The sequence below is a fragment of the Morus notabilis genome, unplaced genomic scaffold (genome assembly GCF_000414095.1).
Source record: "Morus notabilis unplaced genomic scaffold, ASM41409v2 Scaffold1006, whole genome shotgun sequence".
Taxonomy (NCBI): domain Eukaryota; kingdom Viridiplantae; phylum Streptophyta; class Magnoliopsida; order Rosales; family Moraceae; genus Morus; species Morus notabilis.
Genome location: NW_010363971.1, coordinates 238,315 through 263,870, shown reverse-complemented (window position 1 = coordinate 263,870; position 25,556 = coordinate 238,315). Strand labels below are relative to the sequence as shown.

General features: G+C 34.8%; 4 protein-coding genes across 5 annotated transcripts; 2 read left to right on the top strand and 2 right to left on the bottom strand.

Annotated features, from left to right (window-relative positions):
• The first annotated feature begins 2,691 nt into the window (after positions 1–2,691).
• On the top strand, positions 2,692–7,619 carry LOC21392027. The gene is made up of 8 exons (XM_024170358.1): positions 2,692–3,565; positions 4,892–5,185; positions 5,814–5,939; positions 6,088–6,168; positions 6,594–6,654; positions 6,756–6,828; positions 6,924–7,044; positions 7,190–7,619. Exons 1-5 carry the CDS (start codon positions 2,692–2,694, stop codon positions 6,620–6,622), a joined length of 1,404 nt encoding a protein of 467 aa, XP_024026126.1. The 3' UTR covers positions 6,623–6,654; positions 6,756–6,828; positions 6,924–7,044; positions 7,190–7,619.
• A 2,236-nt stretch (positions 7,620–9,855) lies between these two features.
• Positions 9,856–13,171, top strand: LOC21392026 (uncharacterized protein DDB_G0283357). The gene is made up of 5 exons (XM_024170369.1): positions 9,856–10,092; positions 10,173–10,217; positions 10,310–10,657; positions 10,759–10,937; positions 13,152–13,171. Exons 1-5 carry the CDS (start codon positions 9,867–9,869, stop codon positions 13,158–13,160), a joined length of 807 nt encoding a protein of 268 aa, XP_024026137.1. The 5' UTR covers positions 9,856–9,866; the 3' UTR covers positions 13,161–13,171.
• Positions 13,172–14,813: 1,642 nt separating this feature from the next.
• LOC21392025 (thylakoid membrane protein slr0575) lies at positions 14,814–19,524 on the bottom strand. Its single transcript, XM_010105512.2, has 9 exons — positions 19,089–19,524; positions 18,948–18,994; positions 18,739–18,841; positions 18,006–18,092; positions 16,477–16,560; positions 16,103–16,156; positions 15,585–15,665; positions 15,203–15,248; positions 14,814–15,036 (listed from the first exon to the last, which is right to left on the bottom strand). The coding sequence occupies exons 1-9, from the start codon at positions 19,407–19,409 to the stop codon at positions 14,966–14,968; spliced, it is 894 nt and encodes a 297-aa protein (XP_010103814.1). The 5' UTR covers positions 19,410–19,524; the 3' UTR covers positions 14,814–14,965.
• Positions 19,525–20,703: 1,179 nt separating this feature from the next.
• On the bottom strand, positions 20,704–25,438 carry LOC21392024. Of its 2 annotated transcripts, XM_024170366.1 has the most exons (14): positions 24,924–25,438; positions 24,714–24,811; positions 24,521–24,607; positions 24,335–24,440; positions 23,367–24,182; positions 22,990–23,141; positions 22,588–22,773; positions 22,415–22,505; positions 22,149–22,317; positions 21,789–21,896; positions 21,619–21,709; positions 21,405–21,515; positions 21,048–21,082; positions 20,704–20,965 (listed from the first exon to the last, which is right to left on the bottom strand). In XM_024170366.1, the coding sequence occupies exons 1-12, from the start codon at positions 25,119–25,121 to the stop codon at positions 21,476–21,478; spliced, it is 2,142 nt and encodes a 713-aa protein (XP_024026134.1). In that variant the 5' UTR covers positions 25,122–25,438; the 3' UTR covers positions 20,704–20,965; positions 21,048–21,082; positions 21,405–21,475. The 2 variants fall into 2 exon arrangements, with proteins under 2 accessions (XP_024026134.1, XP_010103813.2); XM_010105511.2 differs by having other exon boundaries at positions 20,705–21,082.
• Positions 25,439–25,556: the final 118 nt, after the last annotated feature.

Sequence of the window (25,556 nt, the reverse complement as noted above, 5' to 3'; positions counted from 1 at the left end):
TATCATCTTAATCGGTCACTAAGTAAATAAATAAATTTGATTAATTTATTCGTGTATAAATTAATGTAATCTATATGATATATTAAAGTTTTATACGAAAATTTTTGTTATACACGATTCGCTAATCACACGTTTTTGCATATGAAATCATTTTAGAAACCAACAGAATTTACCTCTAAGAGTGTATGAGTCTAGACCTTTACCCCTTACTCATGATAAATACTTTTTGTTATATAATTATTTGACTAAAAATATTATAAATCAAGAATAAAGGATAAAAATTATGATTCATGTACTTTAAATAGATATTTATTAAGATTACCTAAAAATTAAAGCTTAAAAACAAGGAATGCGATTGAGAAGTAAGGAATTGAATGTTTTAGGTAATGGCAACTCTATGCACATTAAGGAGATCACACATCGAGTAGAGATCACTTCGGTGTCCATGACGAGATCGTCGCGGAAGCTGACTATGAAGAGGAATAATTTTCCTCTTTCAGTAATGGAAGGACAATAGTTAGCATTTGGTGAGGTCTGACAACGAAGTGAAAGCGGCTTCCGTTGACACCGGTGACGGAGGCTTCCGGCAACATCTGACAACTGAAGCTTTTGACATGGTTTGGTGACAGAAGCTTCAACTAAATACCACCTCAAGATTGGGTGAGGTTTTAACCATAATTGCACATTGAGGTCTCGTTCATTTCACCAATTTAAATTTTTAATTTTATGTTTTTACAGTAAAAAGCTCTTAAAAAATGTCTCATCTAATTTTTTTTTTGCCACAATAAAAAGCTCTCATAAATTGTCACATCTCAGCTCGAATTGAAAACTCAAATCTGCAAAGTAAACGAAACTTGAGTTTGCTTCTAGCAACCTTGCTTTGTCTTCGTGGAAGAGAGAAAAGCCTCAGTTTATTTACAACTCAAAGCACAACTCAAATTCTATTTTAAGGTCCGTTTAGGATAATTTATGTTTATGTTTATGCTTTTAAATAGTAAAAAAAATAAGCATAAGTTTAAATTTTTTTATTAGTATATAAATAGTGCTTGAAAAAATATTTTTATATTTAAAAAGAACTTTTAAACTTGTTTGAATAATAGTCAAAAACACTTATTATAAAAATTAATGTAATAAAAAGATATGAATGAGATATTTAATTTGTTGTTCACAAATAAAAAAGTTAAAAATGTAAATAAAAAAACTTGTTATAAGCACTTTTTTGATAAGTACTAAGGAGATGATTTATTCTAAATGTGCTTAAAAAAGTTAAAAATACTTTAAGATTTTTCATCCAAACAAATTTAAAAGTGACTTTTAGATTAAATAAGTTAAAAATAACTTTTTTTAGGCCAATTCAAAAGGACTCTAATAGTATTTACTTTTATAAAAATTTAAATTTTCCTTTTTTATTAGTGTTTTTTTCTCAAAAATACAACTCAATTTGAATTGTGAAATAAACACTCTCATTTTTTTATTCTAGTGGATCCCACCCCACACAGACAGGTAAAAAAGCATTTTTTAAAGAAAGGCTATGGTGTATGCTGGTGTATTAAGTGTATGATGATTCCTTGTCCCAAACCGATAAAATGTGCAAACAAAAGCCATAAATGCCGCGCTGGTGGAGTAAAATTTTAAAAGAGCCTGATCCACCGTGAAGATTTCCTAACACGAAAACACCCAATTGGCAGAAAAAAGAAAAGAAGGAAAAATAAATTTTTTGACAAAGCGACTATCTGTCCCTCTAAAATGTTTATAAAACTCACGACCTCTTCGATATCCATTTGTCGAAAATATATCCAAAAATCCGCTAGTCACGAGTAAATAAATTAACAAATAAAAGTAAATGTATCCTTTGAAACTCATTACAAAGAAATAAAAAACAAACAGGAGTAGCATACTAATGCTATACACCACACCACAAGTAAAAATTGCACTGCATGACATGTTCACAAAATCAAATTAAAATGACAAACTTTTATTATTAGATAATATAAATAGTACGGGCATAAGGCTTTCAATTTTATAATCCAGGAGTAGCATACTAATGCTATACACCACACCACAAGTAAAAATTGCACTGCATGACATGTTCACAAAATCAAATTAAAATGACAAACTTTTATTATTAGATAATATATTATAATTTGTTTTGTTATATTTCAACAAATACTAGTTTTTTTAACAATTTTAAGTTGGATTTTTTTCAACAATTTTATTAATAGATGCCTCCGTTTCTCCCTCACATCCCTTAATAATACTAGTTTTTTTAACAATTTTTAAGTTAGATTTTTTAACAATTTTATTATTATATATATGACCGTTTCTTCCTCACATAGTTAATAATAAAACATAAAAGATTTCATTTAATAACAAAAAATGGCACAAATTAAAATTGGTATAAAAATAGTATTAAAATTGTTCTTATTATACTAAATATATATATATATATATATATAAACAAAAAAGACGTAAGTTGATTTTGCTTGAATTTTAAATTAACCTTTTGGATCTCCAAAACATAAATAAATAAATAAATAAATAAAATATTGATCATGTTCCTCAACCATGGTCTCCAAAACCATCAATGTCTACGCTGCTGAAACCAAAAGAAACAAACCAAATCTCAGCCGGCGGCGGCGACGGTGGTGGCGGTAGCGACGGCGGTGGGCGTCGTGGGTGTTCCTGTCTCTAATGGTTGTTGTTCAGGCCTCGAAGCTCAACCTCCCAAACCCTTCTCTCTCTTCCCCTCACATAACCTCTCTCCTCTTCGAGCCCACCTCTCTCTCTCTAGCCCTTATGCACTCCGACTCCTCTTTCTCTCTCTACCCCTCTCTCTCTCCTCTCCGCATATCCTCCTCCCTCCCTCCCCCACAGACCACCGTCCCCGCACCATGTTCTTCCTCTACATTCGTCCTCCTGCAAAACCCTAATTCCGCCGAGCCCCGCCCCCTGTTCGTCGCCTCCGGTCCCCACGCCGGCGGGTCCCGCATCCTCCTCCGGTTCTATATTCTGCAAGGGAAGAAGCTTTTCCATAAGGCTCGAGTCGTCTGCAATCAGAAAGACTTCCAATTTGTGGAGAGATTTGGGGTTTTGGTTGATTCCGTCCATGGCGTTTCGGTCAAGCTCGCTGGATCGGTCAATTTCTTCGCCATGTACTCGGTCTCCGGCTCCAAGGCTTGGATTTTCGCGGTGAAATTGGTGGACGACGAGGTCGTGAAATTGATGAGGTGCGCAGTGATCGAGTGTTCGAAGCCGGTGTTCTCGATTACTCTTTCTTTCGGAGTCTTGATCCTGGGCGAGGAATGGGGAGTTAGGGTTTTCAATTTGAGGCAGCTCGTCAAAGGAAGGGCTAAAAAGGTTAAGAATTTGCAGCCCAATTCGAAATCTGACGGTCGAAAATCGCGTTTGCCGAATGGCGTTATTGGTGCTGATGTGCTTGGTGATTTGAAGGATTACGTGCATTCTGAAGGCGGCGATCGGTGCGGCAAATGCGTCATTGAAGGGTCTTCGGAGAGAACTTGCAATTGTTATTTAGACGGAAAAAGCAATAGGCATCTTGTTTCCGGTAAGTAGAAGAGGTTTCATTGGTTTCTTTCAGTTGAAATTTATGGTCTTTTATGCATATGTTGTAGAATGTTTTTGTTTGAATGCTTAGATAATAGAGCTGTGAATGTTTGAGCAATGTGAAACCGTTTAGCCAATAACCATTTGACTTGAAACTAAACCAACCTTAAACAAATCAACTTGGCTGGGACAATCCATGATGACTGGTTTTGTAAGCTCTGGGAACTATATTGCCTTCTAAAATACATAGTGAATATAAACTAATCAAAATAGACATGTCTTTCTGATGTTTGGATTCGTCCTGATCCAAAGACTTTGCATTTGCTTACATCGTCTGTTCGGTAGTTTAGTTTTATTTCTTGTTGGTGCAGTGCAGCCATAGATCCTGAAAACTTGCCCAAGTCATAGTTGATTGACCATGGTTTGACCTGTTACGCATTTGTGCTATCATTAGTTTTCAGATGACATTCTTTACTTCAAAATAATATGCATTTTGGAAAGTGAAAGTATATTTTTAACTTGTTCATGTTTGACATGTTTGTGCGTCCTATATGTTCGTAAACTAGTATTAATGAACTGTCCATGTTGGTCAACTAGTTCATATTGCCATGTCTTTTTGACCTCTTATAAATCCAACGTTTTGGATGCATAATTGCATCTGATAAAACTGCTCGAGAGCGTGCAACATCAATTTATTATGGTCTTACCTTTAGAATTTTTTATCTGAAAAAGAAAATTAATATATAGATAAAGTTGCTTTTGGAGAAGGGGGAAAATGAGGAAAAGAAAAGAGAAATTGGCAACTGCACCTCATGGTCGTGAACTGATACATATGCTTGTAAATTAGCATTAAATCTGTTGTAGCTTGTTGCTTCCTCTTTTGGTTAACTGAATGCTGTAGTCAGACCTGTTCCGAGATAGTTTAACAGATTTATGTTTTTGTTTTTGTTTGTAATTTCCATTGACAATTCTCTTATAGGTATTCTTTTGACCAGGACATGGGTGCTACTCGTATTAAGCAAGGCGCTGTCCTTTGGTTAATTTCATAAGGATGCCTCTAGATGGTAAATTACTGATTGTTAGAAAAAGAGCTTTAATTAGGAACTGCCTTTTCTTCTCCTGATATGAAAGTGAGATCCTTAATTGGTTTATAAGTTAATGTCTACGTATTTGTAGGTTTTCAAAGATATTCTATTATTGTTATATTTGCAAATTACCTTTCTCTGTGTCTAGCCAGAAGACCCTTACATTATTTATTAGTTATGGGATTCATTAGATAATATTGTTAATTTTGCTCATGTTGCTAATCAAGTAGTTGAACATGCAGTAAAACAGAGGGCTGTAAGATTAAGGCAAGATTCCTCTGAGGCGGGAGCATGTTTTCTGGCATTTAGTGGCAAGGATGTTGAGGCATCAAAGTCAAGGGTGATAACATCCGTGAAGGCAATTTCTATTCAAGCATTGTCCCCAAAAAAGTTTCTAATATTGGACTCAGCTGGGAATCTACACCTTTTGTGCTGGTTCAACCGTGTAACTGGATCAGACATGACCCCTCACATCCGACAGTTGCCTCAAGTTACAAATGTGCAAAAGCTGGCAGTTCTTGCTGATAGCTCCATTAGTATGCGTCTCCCCTTCAGTTAATCTACAATTTTGCTTTTCCTTTCTTCAGCAAAAAAACAAAAAAAAACAAAAAAACAAAAAAACAAAAAAAACTGCATTTTTGGATATCTAAATGGTGAAGACCAGAAGTCTTGTGCTATGTAACTGCACGTTGTCATGTATATAGCTTGCTGAAACTGCAAAGTTGTCGTGTCTATAGCTCCATTAGTATGCTTCTCCCCTTCAGTTAATCCACATTTTTGCTTTTCTTTTCTTTTCTTCAGCAACCAAAAAAAAAAAAAAAAATCTGCATTTTTGGATATATAAATGGTGAAGACCAGAAGTCTTGTGCTATATTATTGCACGTTGTCATGTATATAGGTTACTGAAACTGGGTAAGCCACCAGTTAACTGGTCAGTGTAGGAATAGCATGTTCTTCGTAGTTGGCCATTTGGTCATCTTGGAAGGAGATAGAAAGCAAAGGATTGGTTTACTCAAAATGATACTAGTGATACTCATGTCATGGTAGCTTATCTGAATCTTTATTTGCATGCTTTTTGACCTTAACTTCAACCATGAGCTGTCTCGTCACTATGGCACTGCTTCCAGACTCTGTAACTAAAGGTTACTTGCCACCACTTTGCAGGAACGCAAACCGTATGGCTATCAGATGGTCACCATTCTTTGCATGTGGTAGCAGCATCTGACATTGTGGCTGCGGTCAGTGAAAATGATAGGACTGAGAATGAGGAAAAGCTGATGCAGATCTCAGGTTTTCATAGTCACCTATTTTACTGGCTAAATTCATTGAATAGTCAAGTTTATGTAATTGTTCAAAGTACCATTCAAATGAAACCTGTATGTTTACTCGTTGCTACTTTCTATTTCTTTAGCTTATTTGTCTCCGTCTTATTTGCTAGTTATTCAAGCAATTTTCGCTAGTGAAAAGATTGAAGATGTTATTCCTTTGGCTTCAAATGCTATTTTGATTCTTGGACAAGGTAATATATGTATTATGTGGTTTTCTTCGACCAATGTTATTCTGTATCTGATTCGATTTTTAAAAGTTTTTCTTTAATTAATCAAGAGCACCACCCAGCCCACCAACTAGAAGAAAGGAAATTAAAAAAGGGATATGAGTAAGAATTTGTATCTGTTTGTGGAATGTTCTAATAATATTTTTAGATTTACTAGCTATTCTATACGGTTTAAAATTGATTTATTATTGATCTTGTTTGCCGGACATTTATGTCCTATGATATAAGCAATTTAGTTAACTGAATTTTATACCCTTTTTTTCCTTTGCTGAATGAAATATCATAACAGTTTTTTTTTACTAATGTAGTATCATTATATTAAGTTCATCTCTATGCCACATGCTTTTTCTCCCATTTTAAAGATCTTTTTGTGTTTCACTGTTGAACAGGTAGTTTATACGCATATGCGGTTTCCTAAAATGTTGCTCAGCTATTATCTCATTTTCACTGGTGAGAAGATTCTTACATTTCTACCCTTTGTATATATCTTTTCAGCTGATGATATGGGCTAATTTTTAATTTGTCAGATATTGTTTTTTTACTTCTGTTAGGATTCTAAGATGAGGCCACACTAGATGATTCATTGCAGTTTGGCAGAGCCTTTATGGCTGTTCTCTTCGAAGTGTAAGCATTTGAATTATTCCTCGCATTTTGCAACACATGATAGTGCTCCACCAACCTAGTTTGTACTTAAACTCATTTTGTCGTGTTATTTTCAGGTTTCCCTCATCTGTTCCTGGTTGTTAGGTTCCTATGCTTTTATATTGCCTAGTCTATGAGCTACAGTTTCCTCATAAATTTGATAGTGAAAAGGCTGTTGAGAACACTGAGCTCTTGGAGGTATATAGTTCATTGAAGCAAAATCTTATTCGAACTTTATTAGCCAAATTTAGTAAAATAATCATTTTAGACAGCATATTGATTTTCACCATTCATTTTTCGGGGCCGTCTCTTCTTTGTTTAATCTTTCCCTTCTAAATTTCAGGTAATAGAATTGGGGACCTGTTGGATGTTGCTTGTCTTGGAGGAATGTGTTCGTCACCGTAAAACCCGAGTAAACAAACATAATCTCTATTACGCTGCGAATATCTGAACGTGTTGCCTGTTGGTTCATCTGTCTTCGCCCATCGTTGCATGCATGTTTGAATTTCGAATGTTGCTAGCCGGAAGGATGAATCAGCAATTCAGCTGAAGTTGATAATAAGAGGCGTGCAAGATGCTGTTTTTAAGTTTTGATGGTGCTGAAAATTTGAGACATCTGGAAACCTTTAACGTATGTATTGCATGAATGATAAGTTTCATAATCTCAGACAGTAGACTTAGGAGGTAGCCGTTCACAGAAACATTTACTGAGCTCGTAATTTATAATGTTGTCTGTCTGGTACCTCTAGCATAATGACAGAACATTAGCTGTATGATTCCACTTTCCTAGATATCTTTGCAAATTTGTTTGTCCGATTATCTATTTCCATGAGAGAAGGTAATCAGTAACTGAAGCTGATGTATATAAATTATCTAAACTCATCCATAAATAAAGGGAGTGCATAATGCATTGTAGAGACTAAAGAATCAACAAACTACAGTTCAATATAATACTTAAAAATCAGTACATAAAACAAGAACTGTTGGGAAGTGTATCTTTGAGCTGCAAAATAGATATTCTTTGAAATGTAATATAATACTAAAGAAAAAGAAGGGGAAAAAAACTTTAGAGATTAAATGAAGCAGATGGACCCAGACAGACAGGGCGGAGAACCTCTCCCTTTCATGAAACCTACCTTGCATAAACATCAGACAAAGCAGACGGCCATGATGAGCTTGTGGGGTGGAGCCCACCTGGTTCCATAACAAGAGGACCCCCACCTAGCCCTAAACCTTTCCTTTTCATCAAGATGATGACAACCACACAGACTCTCAGCCCTCCCCCAAGTTTCTTCCTATCCACTCTTTTCCCTTCCCTTCCCTTCCCATCCAACCCACACTGAAAACAACCTAACGTGGATATCTACTAGATCAACTTGTTAAGAAACCATATCCTTTTACTTTTTAACCAAGAGTGATAAATAAATCATACGGGCTCATTACCATTGGGTTTTGCCATATGGCAATTTTGTTTTGGCCCTAAGCTCCACAAGTCCAAGAGGAGGGAAAAACAAAAAATACTTGTGAGATCTTTTAAATTCAAAAATCATCATCTTTTTTTTTTTTTTTTTTTCTTTTTTTGCTAAAACTGCTTTTCAATATCTCGTGGCTGCAACTGTCCAACAAATGCTCAAAGAATCTAGCTTTGTACTAATTACATCAGTTTGCTTGGTTTTTAATCTCTTGGAAATTGCTTGGGACATAAATTTTTTTTTGCAGATTGTGCCTTCCACTTGATATTTGTATACAAAGTACAAACCATTGACAATTCTCTGCAAGTTTATTCATTTCAAGGTCATCAAACGACAAGGTATCATCAAGAGAAGCACATGCACCACTTAATTGCTTTACCAAGTTATCCCACGATTTCAACCCCCAAACCAACAAGAAATAAATAAATAAGTTATCCCATGATTCTCACAACTACAAATAGAGACATTTGGCCATCATGATTGCGAAAGCTTTATTTACATTTTCAGAAAATTAATCCATACATTTCGACCAAGTTCATTAAAAACGTTAACCCACAAGAGAGTCAGTTTATACACACATCAAGATATTCCATCCTCAAGGTTGGTTCTTGGTTGCACAATTTTATAACATGAGATTTAAATTCATGGTACTATTGGTGGCTGGTGTTGGCCTTTTTCTAGGCAATGCTACAACAACTTTTGTGCCCACTGTCCCGTAAATCGGATGGTCATTTATATCACTAACTAATTGTCTCAGCCCAACTGTAAGTAAATTAATGAATAATGCAGAAACCTTCAAATATTAGCCAAACCGAGTGGTTTCAAACACTAATCATTTAGACAAAAGCTTGATCTTGGAATCATCTGAAAAACTTGTAAGTTTTAAATTATCAGTTTTTAATCACGTAAGATTCTTGCAAGACCAAAGTTCCAAAATTCATCCAATTGAACTTCCTATGTAAGTTTTTTTATTAGAAACTACTAAAATAATGTGCACCCTTCTGTCCCTATGCATGGGTGGAGAGTCAAAATCATATCTTAATCTGATGCATGATATTTTTTTCCTTTTATTTATTTTTCCCCTCTTTTTGTGCATATCTTTTTTTTATTCCTCTTGGGATCAAAACAACATTGCAAAATTCGAATACCACCACAAGTAAATGATGCAAAAGAAATACCAACCCCCCAGATCAAAATTTTCCAATTACAGCATCACCAAAAACACAACTAACAAATTTAACCCCTCTTCAGTTCAACCTTTCATTCTCGTTTCTCCCTTTAGGAAACTCTAGTTCTTTTCCCACTATTATTATGTCTTTGGGTATTTTCTCATTTTGATTTCCCATCTTGACCTTCAAATATATATAAAAGGGAACCCAATAAAATAAAATTTTATAAAACAACAAACCGCAAACACAGTTTTCCTATGTGGCGTCCAAGTCCTTGCAGAATTTAGATTCTCTCATTACATAAAACTGAACCACATTGTCCTGCAGAAGAAAAAATGGAATTTATATGTTTGGTTTTGCATGAGCTTCTTCACTAATTATGGAACAATCTTCTTCTCCACATAATTCTACTTCTCGGAGAAGAGAAGAGACAGATTTCAACTTGAGAGAATGGGGTCTTAAGGCCAGAAATATTAGCCGCGAAAACACCAACTCAAGAAGGTTCTCTGCTTCATACATTAGAAGTTTCAGAGAAGACACAAGATCTTTCAGATCAAACATCACCATATCCAGCACTGCTTCTTCCCCTGGTTACTCCTTAAGAGGTAATTTGTCATAAATTTCCACTCAAAACCCAGTTTCGCAATTTCAATTTTACCTCAAATTCCTTCCATATTTTCCGCAGATGAGATCGACCCTTCTACATACTCATTCACCACTGCTCTCCAAGGTAACAACTTTTCTCTCTCTCTCTCTCTCTCTTTTCTACTTGGGAAAATTTTTTGGTGTTTTAAGTGTAATGGGTGTTGTTTTCTTGGGCAGCATTGCAGGCGAGAGCGGCATATAATTGTTGGGAATGCTTATCGCCAGATGGGTTTGCTTTGAATTCAAAGTGGAACGAAGCAGAGAAGTACATATGCAATCCTCTGTCGGGAGAGTTTCCAATGGAGTGCTTGTCTGCTAAAACTCTAAGTGGAAGATCGTTTCGAAACTTGACTAACAGAATAACAATGTCGGCTCCTCTCATTTACAACAATAATTCCCACTACTCTCGCCAAATCCAAACAAAGCCTTTTTCTAATACACCACAACAACAACAACAACAACAACAACAACAACAACAGCAGCAGCAACAACAAGACATGCTTCAGTATCACTTTCCAATTCCAGGTTTTATATATTTCCTATTACTCTTTTTTTTTCTGTGTTTGAATTGTTATGACTGATTTTTTGTTGTTTAATTTTTTATTTATTTATATTTTTCTTTGCAGAAAAGAGAATGGAAGGCATGAAAAGGGACGTGGGAACTCAAAGCACGCCGCCTGAGCTAAGCTCGAGCAGTCTTAGCCCTGCTTCGACACCACCCATTACAGAGAGATCGTTGAATCGTTGTGAGGTTGAAGGTGGAGATTCTCCTAATTCAAATGCAAAATTACTATTTGAAGAACAGGTAAGTTGTTTGTTGTAGATTTTTTTTTTTTAATTAAGCTATGCATCATTGTGTGTTTCCCAGAGAGAGAGATAGAGAGTTCTAAGTGTGTAAAATCGCCTTAGCTCTTTTTTTTTTTCCTTAAAATTTTTTTTTCTTTTGGGTTTCAGTAAGTGTTGAGTGATAATGGGTTTAGTGGTTTTCAAAGTTCTCCAATTAGCCGATAATATGGCTGAACAATCACATCATTAGCAGCCAATATAAATTGATGCAATCAAACAGTTAAAAATCACATCCTAGCGCTAAAACTTTTTTGTACCTTAATACCGCATAATTCAAAAATCAAAGACTTTTGGATGAATTTTATGCTTAGGATTAATACACACAATATAACTTCCTCGAAAAAAAATGAAATAAAATTAAATTAAATACACCCAAAATAACAGAAGGGCAAAAGTAAGAAACAGAGAACAACTATACATGTCACAAACTTGGTTAAGACTTTTTTTCCTATGCATGGATCGGATAGTAACTAGGACTAGTATTTCTAAACGAGTGGTTTCTACTTTCTTTCTTCAGATGAGACAATCAAAGAGGAACTAGTGTACTATAACTAAACCCATGCCGATTAGGAAAAAAAAAAAAAAAAAAAAAAATCTAAACCCATACCTTCCTAGGCCAGGGACTTACAAACACTAAATTGGTCCCTCTAGTTATGGTTGTCACATCCTTCTTTTGCTTTGCTTCCCTTTCTTATATGTAATTCCCCTAAGAAGTCTGATTTTTCAGTACATATTTACAATTGTTCTTGTCTGAGTTACCAAGTGACTTTTTTTTTCTGTAAGAGAAAAAAAAAAAAAAAAAAACCCCAACCTGAAAACCCGGATCATGAACCCTTTTGGAAGCTTCATAACAAGATTCAGAAAGAAAACAATTTCCAAAATCAATCATAAATTTAGACACCCTTTTATTTCTCCAGTACATTTATTACCTTCTCATGGGTGTTTTTTTTTTTTTTTCTCTAACCTCTTCTTTTTGTATTTTCGTAAGATTCTTGTGATAAAAATGCTAACAAGACCACTTGATGACTTTTCCTTTTTACTTCTCTTTTCCCACTTTTAGTTTCTTGGGGCTCTCGTTGAAAATGCCATTACACTGCTCTCTTTCCTTTCTCTTTTTTGGAAAAGACGGTCATGTGTTTCAGGGGCTGATCACAAAAATGATTTTGTGCTTTCTCAAACGCAATTTCCTTGCATCGTTATTGAAAATCTTAAAAAGGCCACGCGCCATTGTACCTTTGATGCTAGCTACATTGGCAATTTGTAATGTACTACAAAGTTTAGGTTAACGTCTCTATTTTATTTATTTATTTATTTTTGCACACAGAAGATGTTGTGACTTGATAGTTATTATTAAAAGTAGGCAACATGTTTTTGAACGTTTCCCATACTGATCTTTGCTTTTTTTTTTTTTTTTTTGAGAATTTTATGGTCCTCTGTTTAGAGCTATCAGATTTGTATTAAGTTCTGTCAATTTTGCTGGTTTTTTCGTTTCATGTGATTTAAAACAAATTTAACATTCATAAATGTTCACCATGACTACACTAGGATATAGCCTACTCTACGAAGCTCCGTTTTTTAGTAGGTTAGGAAATTAAAAATGTACGGACTAACTATATAAGAGTGTTGCTCTCTCCCTCCATTTATTTATTTTTTTTTTTTTTTGAAGGTCTCCCTCCATTTATTGCAGGAAAGAGAAGTCTGTTTAGGCAATAAAAGTGCTTCAACGGGTTTAAAAAAAAAAAAAAAACTGTTTTTAACTTATTTAGTCCAAAACAACTTTTAAACATGTTTAGATGGACAATCTTAAAAGTGTTTTTAGTTGTTTTAAGCACTTATTATAAGTACTTAAAACATTATAATGCATGGCATTTTGTATCCTTACAACAATAGGAACTTAACGTCAAATGTGATTATTGATGATATGATGATCTCAGAAAAAAAAAAAAAAAACTGTTTTTAACTTATTTAGTCCAAAGCAACTTTTAAACATGTTTAGATGGACAATCTTTAAAGTGTTTTTAGTTGTTTTAAGCACTTATTATAAGTACTAACATTATAATGCATGGCATTTTGTATCCTTACAACAATAGGAACTTAACGTCAAATGTGATTATTGATGATATGATGATCTCAAACACAAATCAAGTATAATGATGTGGGCTTTTGCATTAAGTGCAGGTGAAAGTGAAAGAAACAAGAGAGGAAGAGGAAGAAGAAACAAGAAGAGAAGAGGAAAAGACAATTAAGGGAAAAGATGATAAGCAAAAGAACAGACATGGTGGGTGCTTGTCATGGATGAGTAAAAGGCAAAGAGAGAAACACAAACCGAGAAAGAACCACTTCTTCTTTATTCCTATTAATCTAAATAAAGGGTACTGCTAAAAGCACAATTAGAGTAGTTTGGAGAGAGATTCTCTTTCCTTCTCTCTCTCTCTCTCTCTCTCTCACAACAGGGATTTTGAAGGGCTGGTAAAAAGAAAGAAAAATATTTTGGGAGAACAATCATGGAGAGATGGGGTCTATGATTGTTTGGTTTTTTCTGATTTTTCTTTGATGCAGTAGTGCCCACTGACGTTTATGTTTTATTCTTCTGTTGGTGAAAATTTGGCTGACACTTGGGAATTCACGTGCATGCTTTTTATTTGTTGCATCGGCTCTCTTTCCTTTTTTTTTTCTCTCTCTCACTCTCTCTCTCTCTCTCTTCCCCCACAGTTGAACATTTTGGAATTTTTGTTAGCGCTAAACAGAGAAAATAGATGCTGACGAAAACAATTCCAAACACGGTTAACAGTGACAGCAGCTTTTTTTGGTAGATTGTACAGAACCTTAGCTGGTTACTTGTGGAGCCCATTTTTTAGGGATATATTTGAGGTTCACTACTGATGTTATCTCGCCAATAGCTCTGCAAAATCTTCTCGAAAGGCAGAGCACTCTTATTCATTCTAACGGGGGTTACTCACAAGATATGAATCCCGTTAAGTGGTAGGTTCCCAAGCTACTGAAATCCACCATTTTGTGAATGGTGAAAGTTTATTCCGATAAGAATGAATACTATTTTTGTGAAAGAAAAACTAATGATAAGATTAATTCATATGAAAATTCTATTGACACGGTTTTTAACCGTTTAATTTTTATAAAAGTTTGGTCTTTAACCGTTATCAATAGGCTATCTTTTCATACCCAACCATATAATTCTCATTTCTAGCTATTACTCTTCTTCTTCTTTTTTTTTTCCCCCATTCTGGGTGCTATTTGTTTAGAGAGTTTCTTCACCAAATGTTCTCACCTTCCCCTTTACCAGAGAAACGGTCCCATGTTAAAATTTCAAAACGAACATCCTGGTAAACTGAAGCTCTACAACTAAAATCTCAAACTCACGAGGAAGCAAGGAAAATTTCCTCATAATTATGTTCTGAAAAAAAAAAAAATATATATATATATATATATGTAATGTTTACTTAGTTAATTTCTAACGAAAAGATTGACCTCAAAATGAAGCATGCTTCACCATAGTTTTCCCTCTACCCTTTTTTTTTTCTCCCTGCATTATAGCCTAATACTGACAAATTTCAATGACTCTCTCTCTCTCACATAAAATCAGCCTCATTGATCAAGATATATAGATATTGATGTAGACTTCCTTACTTAACTCTTTAACTTTTTTTTTTTGGATAATTAACTCTCTCTCTCTCTCTCTATATATATATATATATAGACTTCCTTACTTAACTCTTTAACTTTTTTTTTTTAATAATTAACTCTATATATATATATATATAATGTTAGTCAGGGTTCTAAGCCAATATCCAAAACATTGTAAGGAGAAAAATCAAGGTTAATTTGCAACTGTGCATATCTTTCTCGTCAAAATCTGTATACATAATTTTATCTTTTAATATTTTGCCAACTAAATCTCAGCATAAACTTTACAACAGATTATAGCTTGTATAGCCAGTGGGACCAAACTATGAACATATATTATACATGTTACGAAGATGATGTGTTGGAGTCGGCATTGGAGATGAGTCGGACTTCATAAAGATCCTTCTCTCCCTTAGCTGCAATGAACAATTTATCACCATTACTCTCAAATAAATACATAAACAAACAATTTTCTAGACAAACATGCTTTCTAAGCGTCTAATATGGTGGTGTTAATTAAGGATTTTCTTCTAGAAATGGAATATATTTCTGCTTGTTGACGCTAGTAAAGAATAAACTCACCAACTTCAGCTGTAATTCCCGGTCCAAAGAACGAAGCAAATTTAGCCTGGAACGCATTTGAGCTTAAAAATCAGTATGCTTGTTAATTTTTCACACCATTCTCAGAATAAACAACTACAATCCCCGTCCTTTTCAAAAGGTTTGAATCATTTAACCTTTCTGCTATAGTGTTTTCTCTGATAAAAATTTGTTCAAATTTTCTGTTAAACTTATGAAAAGAACACCCTTAAATATTCAAGTCTTAAAAAGTCAATTAGCTCAATAAACCATCCAAAAAAAAGTGTTTGAACATGATCTTCATGGCTTCGTGTATTATACATAAAAGTGGTTATGAACACTTGAAAAGGCTGAGTTTTGTAGGGTCGTATAATTATATGTTTACCTGTCTCAGTTCAAAATCTGACAACTCCAAAGCTTTTGCCTCAAACACCAGGACTAGACTGTATTTACCACCTTCCGTGACCTGATACAAGTAGCAAGATGAGGCAGTAGAAACTGAAGGAACAATAATGACGAGCAGATTGAAAGTTGACAACTCATCAAGCATGGTATCTGTCGGGACATCTCAAATCATTGAATAAAGTACAGACGCTTGTACGCACATCAGAACTACAACCAACAACAAGCTGTCACTTGGGATGAAATCTAGAGGGTTCACAGTATTACAGACTTTCTACGAAATGCAATCATTTACAGTTATTAATCAGTCTGTTCTTGCATGTGAGGAGACAGTATAGTCCTTTCTTTCATTTGCATCAAAGATTCAGAATTTGAAATACACCATGCATTGGTTGAGTGGGGAAGTTTTCTTCCGTGACATTAAAGACACTTTAAGGTTTTTATGCCTGAAGTGAGTGAACATTTTTATGTTGAAACTAAAACCAAGTGGGAAAAGCATACTTCTTCACGAATCATTTGTAGAATGGGTGCACTCCTCCGCGGAATTCCTCCACCCTGAAAAGTGGAACACGTAAAAAGAATTAGCACATAAATATCATTAAGGTAGTGCTAATTTCTTGAGTTGTGTTGTGGATTTGGAGCCAAGAATTTCAAGTTTTTCCTTAAAAAAAGAACCAAAAGTGGATTTAAAGCAATCTGCTTGTAAGTTAATATTGATTTCTCTTAAAGAATTTGAGATGATTAAAGTGAGGATTTTTCATTTCATTCCTTTTGGCAAAATTTTGTCAGTTACCGGCTACAAGGCAGATTATGTAGACAAGTTTGATAGATTATAAAAATAAGCATATCAGGCAGTCTGAATTTGAAAAGTATACCTGACCATACTGGAATATCCGTTTTAATGCCTCATCCAAATGCTGTTCATCCCCGTAGCGATATCTGATTACATCATTCCTGACCTAACCAAAAATATTGTCATTCCCTAGGTTAAATTAATTGGAAAAAGCTATCCACTGTACAATAAGCATCTTTCATGTCGAACAAGTTAAGTTGTCTATTAGTGATGGCAGAAAAAGCTCAACAAGTGCCGTGCTTTAAGTATGAGAACGGCGGAATGATGGTTAAATATTCTGCATGAAAGCTATATGCCCATCGTTAGGGTCGGCAATATGGGTCACGACACGACAACACGACTCAAAAATGACACGAATTTCGCAGGTTAGGGTTGAGAAAAAAGATGTTCGGGTCAGAATTGGGTCGACCTAAAATTGACACGAAAAACACGGGTCAATTTCGGGTTAGACCCCGCCTAACCCGAACACGACACAAAACTCGTAAAAAACTAAAAAATACATATATTTTTCATTACATATTTTTTATTTTATTATGAACTTGTAATATCATGATAGTTATACTCAAAATCTTATATTATTATTTGCTTAATTTTAATGGATGTTATTGTATTTTAGTGTGTTATGAATTTTAAGTTATTTCTAATATGTAAAAAACTAAATAAAAGCATACAATTATCATGTCAATTTCAGGTTCACGGGTCAATTTCGTGTCACCGGTCATTTTTGTGTCGTGTCGTGTTCGTGTTACGGTTTTTAAAAAATTTCTTGTCACGGGTCGTGTTTAGGTTGACTGTAAATTTAGAAAGAAACAATCAAAACACGACACGTAACACGAATTATCACCCTTATCCATCGTCCCAGAAAATATGTTCATTGGGACTTAATTCGTTGTGGTGATCTAAAACAGAGGAGAAAAAAGAGAGGGAGAGGGTACATTATAAAAAGTTTTTCTTCCGAGTACATTTCAAATGGAAAATAAGATTTAAGGAAATGAAATAACATTCCATTGAACGTCAAATAACAATAACAGAAGAGAACTGAAAACTTAAGGATCAAGAAAATAGTACTAAAATGATGATATAAACAATCTACCAGAATTACTTTAAAAAAAAAAAAAAAAATCCCCGTTTTCTTATTTTTATTCTTAACAGAAAACTCTGAAATTGCATCACCAACCAACAACCAAAGACAAACCTTTGTACACACTATGGTTTTCCTTGGGTTTTATAAGTATGTTCTTCAGTCATTAGAACGAATAACAAGCCTAAGTGATTTCCTGAGGATATTCTATTGACCATAGAAATGACATAAAAGCTAGCAGCATTTTCCAAAAAAAAAAAAAATGAAAGAAAGAAAGAGAAACAGACTAAAAAAGACCCAATCATTGGGTGAACATAAAAAACTTCTAGAAAAGCATTTGGTTAGAAAAGAAAACAACCTAATTAACTTGAAATTTTCGAAACAAAAATAAAAATAGCATATTATAACCATTAAAAATTATGCTGAAACCTATAAATAGATCATAAGGATGAATACTTCAACAAAATTACCTGCTTAAGAATTGGAGTGGCATATGTTTCCCTCAACGGTAAAGCGTCTGAATAAGTCAAGCATGGTACTGGTTTGAGTTCTGCATACTGCAAGACATCAAAAGGCAAATTATGTCGTATGCTGATAAATTTCAAGTCACAAGACATCGCTTAGGGCCATGCCAAAAAAAATTTCAGATCACGCCTGCTAACATGTCAGTCATCTATTCATTTTCCCTTTATTTTTTCTTTCATGAAATTAACTCAATTAGTTCCAAACAAAACCTCATTTTTTTGCCATCATAATTAAATGTAACCATAGGTATCCAATAGTGAAGTTACAAGCCTCCACAGCAAGTAACTGGACAAACACTTGTATGCTTTGCTCCACATATGTGACATTATGAGCATGAAACAAATATATAAAAATAATAATAATCCGCATCATTACACAAATGGTGCCACAAAACAAGCAGGTCTTAAAAAAAAAACAAAGTGTGGTGAACTTTTATAATTGACAAGTTACCCCTGAACTTTTAATTTTCACAGATTACCTCCTAAATTTAGCAACGTTGCAGAATGTCTCCAAATCAATAATGACTGTAAAAATCTGGAGTACGAACTTGTTTATAGAAAGAGACTAAAACCATGTGAAATCACATGATTTAAACACTATACGACTATTGCAAAAATTAAAATTAAAAAAAAAATCAATAAAAAGGAAACAAAATAAGAGGAAAAAGGAAGCTATTACCTTGAGAGCCATACCAATAATTGCAAGAGGGAAGCCATATGTGAGCATCAAAGCCGACCATTCAGAACCAGGAAGGACATTGAAATACGCTCCGAAACCATATCTACAAATTCCACACAAAAAACAAAAAAAAAATAAAAAACAAGGTAAAAATTAACACAAGATCTTCGAAACTATTAGGAAGAACAACCAGAGCAAAGAGAACTCACCCCAAGAGCGAAATCCCAACAGTAAGTCCAATCACACCAAACGAAACCTGCAAAATTTCAGCTCACACAAATTTAAAAAAAAAAATTTCTTAAAAGTGATATTTTTCTTTTTCTTTGTCTTCTTTTTTATTCATGAAATACCTTGGCGAGAGAGAACTGATCGTCGGGGACGAGGGTTTTGTCGGCGGCGGAGGAGGAGACGGAGGAAGTGGAATCGGCGGCTCTAGGGGTCGCCGGCAAGAGGTCCGAAAGGTGCCTGGGGGTGGGCCAAGGCCCAATGGGCTCGAAATGGATGAGGAAAGTGGTGTTGGGCCTGGACCGAACGGGGTTGTGGTGGGAGGGACGAGGAGGATGGAGGGAGAGAAAGGTGTGGTGGTTGTAAGAGGAGCCCAAGAACTTATGGTGAGACTGAGAACATACTAAACTTCCTCTCGCCAGTGGCGCCGTTGCTCCTATCGCCATTTGAGCTTCTCTTTCGATCGAGCAAAGGGAGAGCAAAAGCAAAGTGTGGAGTTGAAGAAGTGTGTTTGTGTGTGAGAAGAAAAGCAACTGCCAAGACTACCGGCTCTTCTCAACCGCCAAAATCTCCGCTTACGTGTCTCCTTTTATCCCTTTTCTTTATTTATTACTATTTCACCGCTCAAAAATTTTAAAAATTAATCTTTTTTAAAGGGCAAACTTGCTTCTCAAAATACTATTTACACCCACGTAGGTTTAGTTGTTTTTTCCTCTCAAATTACCACTTTTTTGGGGCTTCGCAAATTACTATAATCTCATTTATTTTGCGGATTCGAGTTTTTAATTCGAATTGAGATGTAATATTTTCTTAAAGTTTTTAACTATAATAAAAAAAATTAAATATGACATTTTCTAAAAGTTTTAACTATAAAAATCTAAAATTAAAAACTCAAATCGATAAAATAAACGAAACTTATAATTATATTACACACAATCATACATGTAATTTTAGAAGGTTACGTCAAGAGACTTTTTTTTTTTTTTTAAGGACGTCAGGAGACTTAAGCAATGAGAAAAATGGAATTTGTGTTTGTCATTTATATCCACAGTTCCAAACGACCCTTTCCAAAAAAAAATCAAAATCCAAACGACATGAAAACCGACATGTTGTTACCGTGCAGTTTGTTAGACATTTTAAGCAAAAGACGACATGTCGTGTATTGAAAGTTACCGCCGTTTTTTTTTGTTTAAAGCTTATTGTCGTTTACATTGAAACGACGGATCATTATTGTATAAAAATTTGCTGTCATTTTTCATAACAGCGTGTCGTTAACATCTCAAAATTTGCCGCCCCGTAACGAAAAGCCACATCATTTTAAGTTAATGAATTAAGACAGTTTGTAGTTTAAAAATGTGATGTCGTTTTACACAGAAATTACATGTCGTTTAGCCATTTTTCCTCAACAAACATGACAAATCAACAATCATTTATGTCTCGTTCACTTCACAAATTCAAGTTTTCAATTTGAATTGAGATGTAACATTTTCTGAGAACTTTTCACTGTAGCAAAAAAAGTTAAATATGACATTTTCTGAAAGTTTTTTACTGTTAAAACCTAAAACTAAAAACTCAAATCAATGAAATAAACAAGACCTTAATAATAACAATAAAAGCGGAAGATGATTACTCACTACCTAGTGGTCTCTAGCATGCTCTCAATACCAAGCTTCAAGAACATCGCCTGGTAAGAAAATGAGCTCAAATTGCTCGTTACAAGTACCTGAGAATGCACATAGCAATGCTCCATTCCACATTTCCAACAAACATTAAAGCCTTGCCAATTTTTTTCACTGTTATACAAGGTATTACATAGTCCATAATAAGCGATGCTATATCCCACATTTTCAACAAAGATTCAAAAAAAAAGACAAAAAACAAATCGAAAGTGAGCAAAGTACTATATAGCTGACATGCTAAACAACTGTTAAGGGTTAAATCCATTCCTGGTACATTCTGCCTCTCAAATTTAAAATCATCCGGCCTCATACAACAAGCGATGCTGTCAAAAATATACAGTAGGAGATAAATTCTCTGGACACTTTCACGTTTATGTTATCAATGATGCAGCGAAAAAAGCGCACCTGAAGGAAGTACAGCAATTGACTCCCCATATAGCCTGTCAATGCCATGCAGAAACAACAAAGGAATTAGTTTTACCCTTATTGTCATTATTTATTCTTTGATCGCATGTTTACTGCTATAAATCATAACTGCAAAGCTGTTCTGATCAGATGCATTTCCACATCAATTGAGAAGCAACTGAGTTATTTTTTAATGAATTTAGGTAAAGCCAAGGACGACTAAACCCAACCCTTAAGTACTCCATTGAAAATTTGAAGTTGGTTTGGCTTTAATGCTTGAAAACAAATACACATAGATACATACATATATATAAATATTTATATATGTATATATAATTTGAGCAAATGTAAAATTACCCCAATTATATGGCCTAAAGTGGTGAAATATCCAAAGAATCAATATAATTCTTCTACATCACTTGCACTAATTAAGCAGGAGCAATTTTACAACTCCTTATCCTTTTTGCCCTGCAAAACCAAATACAGAATGCAAACGTAATGATGAAATGGTTAATACATCGTTAAATAATGATATGCCTATTCTTTTTCACTGCTAAGCATATTTCTTTACCTTACTGAAGAAATGTATTCCTCAATATCTTCTTTCCGTTCATAGATAGTCCACTTTTCAGCTGATGCATTCACATCCCAGGTCCCCATATCTGTACAGTAGAAAAATGATAAATGCAAACTCAGATAGGATCCTCGAAAAGGAAGTTTCGTTTGGCAGATAAAACTAACCTTGAAGTAACAGCTCATTACCGCCACAACATCTTAAGTTCCAAAAAACACGACCCTCGGCATCCAAAAGATAAGGCTCTATTCTCATAGCATCAAGTCTTGGCCTTCCTACAATATGATACAAGAATTATCAAGCATGTATAACATGGATAGTTGACGAGGGAATAAAAAAACTGAGCAATTAGATTCATAACCGATGACCGAAGTCACCAAACAAAAGCAATTTGGAATCATGAAACATGATTCTTCAAGGCTAATTTTCTTAGACTAGTGAAATTGGTCAACTTCTTCATCAGAAGCAAATAAACAATTTGCTGTGAGAATTCTTATAAAGAGAAAATATCAGACATTAGAACTTACTCTTAGAAACAACTCCTTGTGCCTCGAGCATCTCAGCATGAACTTGCGCCACATCACTTTTAAACTGTGAAATAAGAGCTTCATGGTCTGAAATTGAGATGGGGGCACCATTTCTCGCAATAATAGCTTTCACAACCTCATCCTCCAACTTCTGCTTGAGAAGTTTCTCCTGTCAAGTAAAAATGACTCGGAATTATAGACTTATTTAAGATAAAAAGAATGTTACATTCAGCTATTCATGATCTTTGGCTTTTTTTGCTTATTACCTTACTCTTTGCTGCACCAATCTTTTCTTTTGATTCTTTCTCTCTTTCAACAAATTTGGAATATTCCTCATCAATCCAACTTCTCAATTTTCTGGTAGAAAAATTAAAAAGTTTCCATCATAGTCTAAAATGGGAATATAGAAATAGCTATGCCTCAATAGTCTTCAACTTACGTTGTACCAAGAGCCTCATCACAAAGAAAAGTTAAGAGTCTAAGTTTCTTTGAGAAGTCTAAACCATCATATCCGTTAACATCATCGTTTAATGAAGCTGGCAACATTTCTTTTGATACATAATTGGACTCAGATACGTATTTCTTCAAAGCTCGAAGCCATGATTCTTTAGTAATTGAGGCGGACCTAAAATTAACATTGAGAAAAAAAATCAACTGTTTCTTCCAGGTAATGTGTTAAAAAAAAAAACTCAATGGAAATAACTAAATGTTGATTAGTCAAGAAACAATTTTAATTCAGTTTGTCATATAACAAATTCAACAGAACATTACCAAATCATATTATTCAACTGAAAGCAAAAGGATGAAATATAAAAGAAACTCGATAGAAAAAAGTTTGTACTTGTCTCCCTTATCCTCTTGAATAAGAGACAAGAGTTGGATGTGAATATGAACTACTGAGGAGTATTGTCCCTGTCGTCCTCGACGCCCACTAGATCCACGTTTTAATTCTCGAAGTACAGATGAAGCTTGATTTCTCGAGACATCAATAACCTTAAAAAAAAAAAAAAAAAAAAGAGTTAGTCATATAGTATGCACACTTTACCACAGCAAAAATACAAATAAAAAGGACTATAATGTTATATGCAAGACTCTATGCTTTCTTATAAGCAATAATCACCATGCCACAAAAACAACAAAAGGAATAATGCAATAACCAATTGCAAAAGATTTAAAGCAACATCAGCTCAACAACTGGTATAAAAACAATAGTATTACCTTTCCGAACACAGTACAAAATTCAAAAAACTGCAGCGCAAGTCCCATATCCTTGGGAGATAAGTCAATTCCCCATACAGATGTTAAGATTGTGCCCTGAGGCAGAGGAAGGTCCACATGAACTTCTCTCTGCTCAAGATTCATTGCACATTTCTTGATTTCACGAGACTTCACAGCAGCCTTAGCATTGGCATTAGCATTATCATCTTCTAAAGCATTTGAAACTCCTAGATCTTTGTGTATCTCACCATCCTTCCTCCTCTTACCATATGGCTTGATAGGACACATTGAAGTCTCGTTTGAAACCCTCTTCTTAGATTTCTTTTTCTCTAAGGGGACATTGACATCTTTTCCATCTGTTTTCAACTCCTTTTCAGACGTTTTCTCTGAAACCCTTGAAGCCTCATCTGAAATCCTTTTCTTAGACTTCTTTTTCTCTAAGGGGACACTGCCATCCTCTACATCAGTTTTCATTTCATTTTCATATGCTTTTTTCTCTGAAGGCCTTGAAGTCTCATCTGAAACCTTTTTCTTATATTTCTTTTTCACTAAGGGGACAACACCATCCTCTACATCAGTTTTCAACTCCTTTTTGGACGCACCCTCTGGAACTTTAGGCTTTTTAGGACTACTCAGGTTTGAGCACGCACCATCTTCTTTATTGGCATTACTTATTTCCTTTAAACCTTCTCGCTTGGATTTTTTTTCTCTCTTACCATCAGATATTGGTTTGGAATTCCTAGTATTCAAGTTTGCATCATTGTCTTTATCATAAGAGTTTTCCTTTCCTTGTTTCCTCGGTGAAACTCTACGCTCCTGTCAATTCCCAAAAGTGGGATTCGTTTGTAAGCATCAAGGAACGCAGATCCTTCCGACCAAAAGTCTAACTAAAAAACACAAATATATACACATGTACATGTGTGTGCCTATATATACACATATGTACAATAATAACAGTTTGTACCAACCAAATTTTCTAGCCCCTTTGCAAGGATCATTTCTGAAGCAGAACTAAACCCAATTGCCTTGGCCGCACGAACCATAATACCAGTGGGTTTATGACCTCGTTTCTTCCTGAAAAACAAAAAAAAAAATTAGAATCGCCCACAAGAACCGATTAAAGCTAAAAGTTAGACCAATATCAGATCACTTACATGCAGCAACTGCAATTGCAAATGCCTCTGCATTTGGGACATTTCCAGTCATCCAACAAATCCACTTTTTTGGCTACCTCTCCATATCTACTTACACATTCAAAATGGCGCACAAATCAAGCATATCAGGTAAAAATAATCCCGAAAATTACTTAATTGCATTAAAAACTATCAATTTGTCGCTAAATCTAACCTGTTCAAGAGACATTTGTGACAGAAGTGAAGAGTGCAAGGCTTTTCCCCATTCTTACTCTTACAAGAGGCCACAAAATCTATGGTTTTTTGACGGCCCTGCAGCAATCAACATCAAAATTCATTTAAACCCTAGGCAATTTAGAAAATTGACTACCAAAAAAAAAAGATAAAATCGTAAAGAAAAATAAGAAGAAAGAAAGGAAAAAACCTGGTGACAACTCCTGCCGTTGACGGAATCGTAGATTCGGCTTCCGACGACACGAAATCTGGGGGATTTCTGGTGCTTGGGTTTGGATTGCTCTCCGCCATTGTCGTCGGCCTGAGCTCTCTTCTTGGTCGCTTTGCTTTCGTTCTTGTTCCGTGCAGGGGACTTTGTTTTCGAGCTAGGGCTTGAAATAACAGCCATGGCTGCTTGAATCGTATATGGAAATGCGAAGAGATCTGAGAAATCGAGGTCTGATGACTTGAGTTTCTTTCTGGTTCTCTCTCTCTCTCCAATGGGGAAAATGGAGAGGGGATTAATTGAGAGGGCCTTTTTTTCGAATTTCGTATTTTATTTGGATCTCCCTCTTCCCGAGTGGCCGTGGCGGGACACAATTGAATTTTGGTGGATTTTGGAGACGGCGCCAAACACAATTCAGAATTTTCAGAGTTTTTAATTGGGAGTCGGACTAACAAGAGAATTCTAAAAAGATCCCACCTAAACCAAGTTTGTCTTTTTTTTTTTTTTTCTTTTGTTGCTTGTAAGTTGTAGTTTTGTTAAATTATTCAGATATTAATATGAACATTTGAAGCGTGATGATAGTATATTTAACATGTTATTTTTATTTGAATTTTAATC

What these genes read in the sequence shown, in the direction of transcription:
- LOC21392027 (XM_024170358.1), top strand. Translation starts at nt 2,692, where the DNA reads ATGGTTGTTGTTCAGGCCTCGAAGCTCAACCTCCCAAACCCTTCTCTC. An exon ending in AAAGCTGATGCAGATCTCAG is followed by an intron (nt 5,940 to 6,087) that starts GTTTTCATAGTC and finishes CTTATTTGCTAG; the next exon opens with TTATTCAAGCAATTTTCGCT. An exon ending in TATTTTGATTCTTGGACAAG is followed by an intron (nt 6,169 to 6,593) that starts GTAATATATGTA and finishes ACTGTTGAACAG; the next exon opens with GTAGTTTATACGCATATGCG.
- LOC21392026 (XM_024170369.1), top strand. Translation starts at nt 9,867, where the DNA reads ATGGAACAATCTTCTTCTCCACATAATTCTACTTCTCGGAGAAGAGAA. An exon ending in CCCTGGTTACTCCTTAAGAG is followed by an intron (nt 10,093 to 10,172) that starts GTAATTTGTCAT and finishes TATTTTCCGCAG; the next exon opens with ATGAGATCGACCCTTCTACA. An exon ending in ATTCACCACTGCTCTCCAAG is followed by an intron (nt 10,218 to 10,309) that starts GTAACAACTTTT and finishes TTTCTTGGGCAG; the next exon opens with CATTGCAGGCGAGAGCGGCA.
- LOC21392025 (XM_010105512.2), bottom strand. Translation starts at nt 19,409, where the DNA reads ATGGCGATAGGAGCAACGGCGCCACTGGCGAGAGGAAGTTTAGTATGT. An exon ending in ATCAGTTCTCTCTCGCCAAG is followed by an intron (nt 18,995 to 19,088) that starts GTATTTCATGAA and finishes GAAATTTTGCAG; the next exon opens with GTTTCGTTTGGTGTGATTGG. An exon ending in TTATTGGTATGGCTCTCAAG is followed by an intron (nt 18,093 to 18,738) that starts GTAATAGCTTCC and finishes GATGTCTTGCAG; the next exon opens with TATGCAGAACTCAAACCAGT.
- LOC21392024 (XM_024170366.1), bottom strand. Translation starts at nt 25,121, where the DNA reads ATGGCTGTTATTTCAAGCCCTAGCTCGAAAACAAAGTCCCCTGCACGG. An exon ending in ACGGCAGGAGTTGTCACCAG is followed by an intron (nt 24,812 to 24,923) that starts GTTTTTTCCTTT and finishes TGATTGCTGCAG; the next exon opens with GGCCGTCAAAAAACCATAGA. An exon ending in TGCAATTGCAGTTGCTGCAT is followed by an intron (nt 24,441 to 24,520) that starts GTAAGTGATCTG and finishes TTTGTTTTTCAG; the next exon opens with GAAGAAACGAGGTCATAAAC.